The 8,675-nt window shown below is 43.6% G+C and overlaps 1 protein-coding gene across 1 annotated transcript; it reads right to left on the reverse strand.

The window, feature by feature from the left end:
• Window positions 1-4,202: 4,202 nt before the first annotated feature.
• On the reverse strand, window positions 4,203-6,558 carry LOC147900233 (putative pentatricopeptide repeat-containing protein At1g68930). Its single transcript, XM_087376602.1, has 6 exons — window positions 6,411-6,558; window positions 6,017-6,295; window positions 5,698-5,881; window positions 4,952-5,382; window positions 4,690-4,867; window positions 4,203-4,557 (listed from the first exon to the last, which is right to left on the reverse strand). Exons 1-6 carry the CDS (start codon window positions 6,556-6,558, stop codon window positions 4,203-4,205), a joined length of 1,575 nt encoding a protein of 524 aa, XP_087232728.1.
• Window positions 6,559-8,675: the final 2,117 nt, after the last annotated feature.

Here is an 8,675-nt window from a genome sequence, read left to right on the forward strand (position 1 = left end):
TCAAGCAGGCATTAAATGTAATGGAAGAGGGGAAAATGCTAGGTGAAGATGGTTTGCAAGTAGAGTTTTACAAGTCTTTCTGGGAAAGTGTAGGACCTCGTCTTCTGCAGGTATGGAATGAAAGCCTTGCTTCCTCTTTCCTACCTGCTCACATAAATGGGGGAGTTATTAAACTTATCCCTAAGATGGTCCCAGATAAGAGCTTAAGGACTGGAGGCCTCTCAACATGCTAAACTATAGTTACAAGATCTTTGCTAAGGCCCTCTAACTCCGAATTCAAGACAGAATGGACTCTTGGATTCTCAAAGAGCAGAAGGAGTTCATTAAAGGAAGACACTTTCTAGAAGCAATCATTAATATTTGGGAAGGGTGTGAGTATGCAAAGAATTCAAAACAAGACATTTGCTTCCTTAAAGTTGATTTTGACAAGAATTATGACCGTTTGGACTGGGACTTTCTTACCCAATCTCTCCAAGACAGGGGCCTTCCCTTGACTATTGTGTCTTTTGTGAGGCTACTCCTTACTAATGCATCAACCAGTCTCTCCAAGATAGGGGCCTTCCCCCGACTTTTGTGTGTTTTGTGAGGCTACTCCTTACTAATGCATCAACCAAAGTTTGTGTCAATGGGGGGATAAGTCACTCCTTCCCCCTCAAAAGATCCATTAGACAAGGCTGCCCTATTGCTCCCCTCCTTTTTGTGAGAGTGTATCAATCCAAGGTCTAACTATCCATGTAGGTTGTTATTTCGTGCACGATGTGTGAGTCTGTTATACTCACACGTTCATTGTACTTCTTGATGTACGTTCATCTATTGCTTGACGAGTGACCTTTTAGGTACTCTGTCTTTTCTGCTCCACCCGTCTTCTTGCATTCGAGTATCCTCTCATCAGCTTGTTTGTTCATCGCTTCTTTCCCTCACAATGGTTATGGGCCCACTCACAACAATCTACACCCTGATCTCATAAGCTCACTTTGTTCAAATCCCCTTCACCTCGCCCCCTTCTTCATTCCCTTCAAATCACCTTGCCTTCTTACCTTTTGTCAGTTCCAATGGCACTTGACCCTGTAGCTCTCCCATCCCAGAATGCCTTGAAGGCCAATCTTATTTTGCCCTCCAATACATTGAAGGACTTTAGGTGTCCAATGTGAAGGAGACACCATTTTAGTAAGCTGCTACTAAAATCTACTTTGTGGTTGCAATCAACTTGGAGATTTTCATGTCTTGTTTTTAGGCCCGGCAAATGGCTTCACGGATGCCTATTCCAGACTATAAAGGGAGTGGGAAATCAGATAAGAGCAACTATCCCATCCAAAAGGTAAATCTTAGAAGTCACTTGGTTGCGACTTGAAGAAAAGAACCTATGGTCGATTGTTACAAGCAAAGAACAACATCCACAACATATTTGTTTAGCATTTAACTCATCTTAGAAATATTGCTGATGGCATTGCTCTTTAATCCATAGAATCTCACACTTATGAAATTTGCAATTGCAGCAAGCAAGCAAATTTTTTCTAAGCAAGACAATGAAGGGGTCAATTCACACAATGAACCCAAAGAAGGCAACCTCATGCGATTGAGCTACAACTGGATCGATTGGAAGGGGGAGTGAGCTAGAACTGAGTGAGGAAGGGAGAGAGAGAAAGCACACGGCACTAGGGCCAGCAATGAACACCCCCCCCCCCCCCCCCCCACACACACACACATACCCACACCCACCCGCCGAAGGTCTTTATTGCAATAGAAAACTGTATACAAGCTGGATCAAAGCATGAATATGATACAACCTGAATTCTGATACCAAAAGCTTAGAAGCTCACTGATACAAAAAGCTTAGAAGCTCACTTACATTCTGAGGTTGACATGCGCCACCTTAGCTGGATTAATCTCAACACCTTGAGCTGAAATGATAAAGGCCAAACCTGAACCAAGTTTGTGCCCACTTACATTTTAAAAGCTGCCATCGAGGTTGAACTAATGGAATCTTTCCAGCACTCTTGTGGGGACTTCCATATGCTCTTCCCATGTTTGCATGTGAATAAGAATATCATCTATGTAGACAACTAACATGCATCAAATCTTTGGATAGATTATTCACCATCCTTTGGAAAGTGCATTCGAATACAATGAAAAATCTTGGCTGTTGATACTGCTGAACTGCTGGTTTGATCACCTTTCTTTTGAGCATGTCTGCTACTGCATCTTTAATAATCTTAAACTCCCCAGTTGATCTTCATCAGACCTTCATCTTGCAAGGTTATCTGTACCCATTAGAATACAGTGAAAAATCTTGGCTGTTGACACTGCTGAACTACAACTGTTTGTTTATTTCGTTGAAGGAGATTTTGCACCTGTTGGACTTTGATCTCAAGGTCAACTAAGGGATGCATTTAAACATTAACTTTAGCACATACTGCTGCGTACAACCCAAAGCATTCAAGGAATGGGATCTGTATCACAAAGTACTAACACCGATTTTTCAAAATCTGACTTTATTTTTCCGTTGAACCAGTAAGATACTAAGGTAATTGGGAAATATGACATATAAGCTTTCTATGATCGCTGAGGAACACCAATGTCATTTGCTAAGGATGTAGAAAAGTTACTTTGAACGACAAAGTTTTGATGCACAGAGGAGATCGAACGTCCAGAATCTAACAAAATTGTATAGGGCATATTTTGATGTACCGTGATTGCAGGGAGACATTGTTGCAGCCTGTATATGTGAGTAGGGAGCTGCACACAAAGTCCCTAAGCATTTCGGGGTAGCTCTGCTACTGCAGCCGAATCTGCATCTGTTGTAGAAAATATGTACATTCCATGCTGTTGATGGACCTCGTCTTGAGGACCTTCTACAGTACTTGGCCACCTCAACATGGCAGTCTCTTGAGATCAATATCCATCGGAAATAGATCATGTGTGCCAAACTTGGATTTCAGGATAGGAGTTAGATCCTGAGTCTGCTTCGTATGTTGGCCTATGTTCAATTCAATACTCTGTGCAACTTCATGCGAAGTATGTGGACCATGGTCCATTACAGGCCTGGAGATATCATTGCAGGGCCTTAGCCATTAAAAAAAAAAGTTTCATGTCCAAAGACATGTTCGGATTGGCTCTCAACAAGAGTTGATTGAATTTACTCCGAACTGGGCCACAGGTTCTAACATTGCTTGTCTGAAATTTCAACAATTCATTGATCTAATTTTCTCTCCCATAGAGTGCCAATTCCCTTTGATTCCATGTGACTGTTGTACATACCATGCGGCAGCAATACCCTCACCAATCACCAACATTGTCGAAATGATGTAACCAAGCTAGGATATCTTTTGTGGGGAATCAGAAAAGGGTTTATAGTGCACGAGTGAATGTTGAAGTTTGCCTGTCTGTGAGACAAGAGCGCTTGATTTGTTGAATTCATCTGATGTACCATATGAGCGGTCGATGGAAGAACTAGGGTGGTGGCACAGTTTTGCTGCTGCTGCTGAAAGTGTGGATGTGCCTGCATGGCATCATCAAAAGAAGGGAATGCCTGTGACTGAGGAGAAAACCTTGCCGGTGTCGTCATCACTGTAGAATGCTTAATCTACTCGACAACAGAATGATAAAAAATCAGCCATTGGTCCTCCTGTTGCTTTGCCCTTATAAGGATTTTACAACACAAAACATTCCCAAAACAATGATCTATATGCAAAGCTAGAAGATCTTTCAATCAAAATGGTGGAGGAAAAGTTTGTCCTTGTCGCAATTGTCTTTGGGATATATCCAAGAATCTTTCAATCAAAATGGTGGAGGAAGAGTTTGTCCTTGTCGCAAGGTGTCTTTGGGATATATCCAAGGATGCAAAGAAAAATGGGTTATGTGGGTTTAATGAGAAGCTAGATAATGGCCACCACTTGCAGCAGCCAGAGATGCACACTGCATTCATGTGGTCAAGCTTGTATGATTTGTGAATGCATACTAGAAAGTCAAACCCCCATAAATCAATAGACCACAAACAGTCTGTGATTTCTGCATTTAAAGTTCCAGATTCTTGGTGCTTCTTGTAGTTTCTAATTGCTTTGTGGTTTTTATGAGTATTAGAAAGGGACATGCATAAGAGGAATGCATGCAAAACCTCAGTCCAAGTCTGTCATGGTTTTGTCCATTCTTGTTCCTTCACTCTCATCACATCCACCTGCACTCTGATTCTTGTTCCTTCCCTCTCATTCTTGTTTCTTCTCATCTCCTGCTGACGGCTGCATGTCAGCACCTGCATAGATGCTAGACATCAAGACATAAGCTGCAGCATCCTCGCCATTTAATTCCACCGCATGTTCAAAGGCCTGTCGTCCAAGCTCCACATTCCTCCACTTTCGACAAGCACCTAACAGAGCAATCCAAGCCATAAGATTGGGTTGGAAGGGCATCTTTTCCGCCATCGCTTCTGCCTGGTCTAATTGGCCTGCACGGCCAAGAAGGTCAACCATGCAAATGTGGTGATCAACAGTGGGAGTGATACCATAGTCTTTGCCCATGGCCTCAAAGTAAATTCGACCCTTATCCACCAGACCTGCATGACTGCATACAATGAGAACGCTGCCAAAAGTTGTCCCATCTGGCTTTATGCCTTCTCCTAGCATTTTCTCAAGCATATGGAAAACAACTTTACTTTCTCCTAGCTGGGCATATCCTGCAATCAATGCAGTCCACAAGACTATATCTCTAACTGGTTGCTTGTCAAATACTTCCAAAGCTTTTGCAAGAGAGCCACATTTGGCATACATATCTATCAAGGCACCACCGATACAAGGATCGGTTTCCAATTTCTGTCTTACAATCTCTGCATGTATTTTTCGGCCCTTGTCGATAGCTCCTATCCTGCCACAGCCTTTCAAGCTGCAAACAAACGTGACAACATCCGGACAGAAACCCTCCAGTTGCATCTGTTCCAAACAGTCCAGTGCTTCCTCACCAAAACCCTGTCCAGTATATGCAGCAATTAGTGCAGTCCACGAGACTACATCTCGAACTGGCAACTTGTCAAATGCTTGCCGTGCTCTTGCAAGGGAGCCACATTTGGCATACATGTTGACCAAGGCACTGCCAACGAAGGGATCTCTTTGCAGTTCCTGTCTGGTGATCTCTGCATGTATTTGTCGGCCCTTGCCTATGGCTCCTATGCTGCCACAAGCTTTCAAACTGCAGGCAAACGTGACAGTATCCGGAGAGATACCCTCTAATTGCATCTGTTCAAAACACTCCAGTGCTTCCTCACCAAGGCCGTGTTCAGTATATCCTACAATTAGTGCAGTCCAAGAGAACACATCTCGACCTTCCTGCTCGTTGAACACTTCCCGTGCTTCTGAAAGCAAGCCACATTTGGCATACATCTCCACCAAGGCACTGCCCACAAAGGGATCTCGTTGCAATTGCAATCTGGCAATCTCCGCATGTATTTCTCGGCCCTTGTCTATGGCTCCTATGAAGCCGCAAGCTTTCAAGCTGCAAACAAGCGTTACAGCATCTGGCGGGACACCCTTCCGTTGCATCTGGTCGAAACACTTAAGTGCTTCCTCACCAAGCCCATGTTCAGCATATCCTACGATTAGTGCAGTCCATGACACTACATCACGAACTGGCAGCTTGTCAAATACTCTCTGTGCTTTTGCAAGCAAGCCACATTTCACATACATGTCTACCAAGGTGTTGCCAACAAACGGATATCTTTCCAATTCTTGACCGGCAATCCCAGCGTGTATTTCTTTGCCCCTGTCTATGGCTCCAATGCTGCCACAAGCTTTCAAGCTGCAAAGATACGTGACAGCATCTGGACAGACTCCCTCTTGTTGCATCTGTTTAAAACACTCCAGTGCTTCCTCACCAAGCGTGTGTTCAGCGTATCCTGCAATTAGTACATTCCACAACACCACATCTCGTTCGGGCAGCTTGTCACAAACTTCCCGTACTGTTTCAAGCCAGCCACATTTGGCATACATGTCGACCAAGGTGCTGCCAATGAAAGGATCTCTTTCCAAACCTTGTCTCGCAATCTCAGCATGTATTTCTCGGCCTCTTTCCACAACCTTAAGCTTAGAACAAGCCTTCAGTAGGGCCACAAACGTATACTTGCTAGGATGGACAGAGTCCTGTTGCATTTTCTGGTACATGCTGAAAGCATGCTGTGATTTCCCAATACCAATTTGGCCCATGATGAGAGAAGTCCAAGCATTCTCATTCCGATCAACCAACTTGTTAAAAACCCTATGAGCATCGCATATGCTTCCACATTCCACCAACATTGGGACGATGTAGTTCCCTAGAGATTTGTGAGTTTCCAGCCCACTTTTGCCCATGTAAGCATGTAAGCGCTTGGCATTTACTACATTTTTCTTCTTTCTGCACTCCTGCAAGATGCATATAAAGTCCTGAACCGAAGGCAACTGAGGCACCCGTTCCAAAGAAGCAAGTGCGTTCTCTAAGCTCAGCATCTTCAAGCCAAGTTTTTCTCCGCAAAATCTTGCGCTTTAGATGCGTTTGTTCGTACTCCAGACCTAAAGCTGGCCATGCAATTGCTGCCATACTGCGCTAGCTCCTCAACCAAGCCACAATCTTCATAGTTTGACCAGGCCTGACCATTGGATGCTATGGCCCCAAGCATTCCCTTGCTTGCCGATCACATTTTTCAACTCAACCTGTCTATCCATACGATTTCCTGAGTTTGGCTGTTAATCACAACAATCTCGTCAGACTTGCAAGTGCAACCAAATAGTTCTAGAACGTTAGCTGTTCAAATCATTGTGGACCAGTTTTTTGATGTGTTCTTTCGGTTACTCCAAGGTAAGCTATGTGCTTCGTGACCACAACGAAATCCCAAATGCGAGTAGTTGAGACCGAAATGTTTGAGCTGAGCAAGTCATGAGACAGAAGATTTTGTGGATACCCTGTTTATAGTGGAGTCTTTTTGGGGGTTCAGCACTTATGAGTCTAAGGGGCTTAGCACATGGTCCTATTCCCATCCCACCTTGTGCTAACAAAACAAGGTGACTTCCATTCATGAGGCTTGCCCTTTGTTTATGTCTAAATTTGCCCCTGATTGAGTCGTTTCATTGAATCTGTTAGTCCAAATGTGGTCTAGTGTGGTCCCATTTGTTGTAGTCGGCTGTGCAATTAATTGTGTCATGTGATGTATCATGAATGCTTGAAGTCTCTTTGTGCTTTGGCTTGTACTATTGTTGTTGATGTTGAAGTCTCCTATTATTACTGTTGTTGTTGTTGGATTAATTTGTTGAAGCAAATCTTCCAACGATTGAAGTATAGTGATGTAGTTGGCGATGCCGGTGATTTGTAGATATTGATGACTGCCAATGTTTTGCTTTCTCGATCTTTTAGAATTGCTAGCAAGCATTTAGCTCCTTTGTTGTATCTGTATTTTTCCTCGAGCAATTCGAGTTCATTTTTGAAGCATGTTGCTATTCCCACACCATTGTTCCTTATTGCGCACAATTGAAGCCTGGTAGTGATATTGTATTTGGTGTGTCATCAAGGAGTTCTTGTAGACACAAGATTATTGCATTGAGAAGACTGTAATCATGAAGTATGTCTTGCAGATGTGATTTTATAGCACGTGTATTTAGAGACTGCAATGTTTTTTTGTTGAACTCCTTCGTTGAGAAATATGTTTGGTGTAATGTCTGTAGTCGGGTTGCTCTTAGTCGTTCCATTTCTTTCAAAACGTTCATGTCAACTTTGATATGCTTTGGATCTAGTGGCCTTATGAGGAGCAAGTTGTTTGGGTTTCTTATTCGTGACAGAGCTATGTACACTAGCCCATGAGACTTTATGGAACTCGGATCGAATGCGAGCAAATCCATGGATAGGCCTTGCGAACGGTGAATTGTTCTTGCTGTGGTCAGAGGGCCACTGCTGGAGAGTGTTACGTTGTTCAGAGGGACCTGGAGTGGAGCTGTAGGAGGCTGAAGGGAGGGACGAATGAATGGGAAATGAGGCAAGGGCCTCCCCCTTAAACAGGGGGCTGGGGCTGAGCTAGCTAGGGATGGCTTCCTTTGCTCCATAAAAGCCCAACTTGGGTGGGGTGCAGGGCAACCTATATAAGCAGCCCTCCTCCAACACATTCCCTTTCATATGCTCCAGCCTTGAGGGGGCCCAAAAGGGCTCTTCTGACTTCACCTAATGTTAAGAGATTGAGTTACGTAGGTTGTGCCTGATTGTCCTTGGACAAAGGCTCACAAAAGGGTCACATCATATGACAAAATCTCTTAGTAGGGAACTATTATGCACTTGTCGATGTAGACAGTGTGTCACATTGTACCCAAGTGCAGGGGTGCATGTGACATCTTCATCTAACTCTTCACTCAGAGGACATCGAGGAAAGTGCTCAAAGACCAAGGAGAAAAAGTTTAAAGGAGGCATGCTTTGTTACATATGGTGGAACCAATGGACAAACCGAGAAAGCTATGTCGTTCGTACTCTAGTTTGAATTAGCCTTTAGCAGAGAGGTATCAGGAATCATCCAAGCTTGGATGGTGAGTTTGTATCTCACGAGTGCAGCAAGGGCTTCGTGGAGTGCAAAGTTTTTAAATATATATATATATACTAGATAATATTAAAGGGGGAGTCAGTCCCAAAAGACTCTATACAAAAGGTGGCCAAGGGAAAAAGAGCAGGCCCTAGGCCTA

The sequence above is a fragment of the Dipteris shenzhenensis genome, chromosome 7, assembly GCF_047967505.1.
Source record: "Dipteris shenzhenensis isolate YYH24624 ecotype China chromosome 7, Dip_SZ_1.0, whole genome shotgun sequence".
Taxonomy (NCBI): Eukaryota; Viridiplantae; Streptophyta; class Polypodiopsida; order Gleicheniales; family Dipteridaceae; genus Dipteris; species Dipteris shenzhenensis.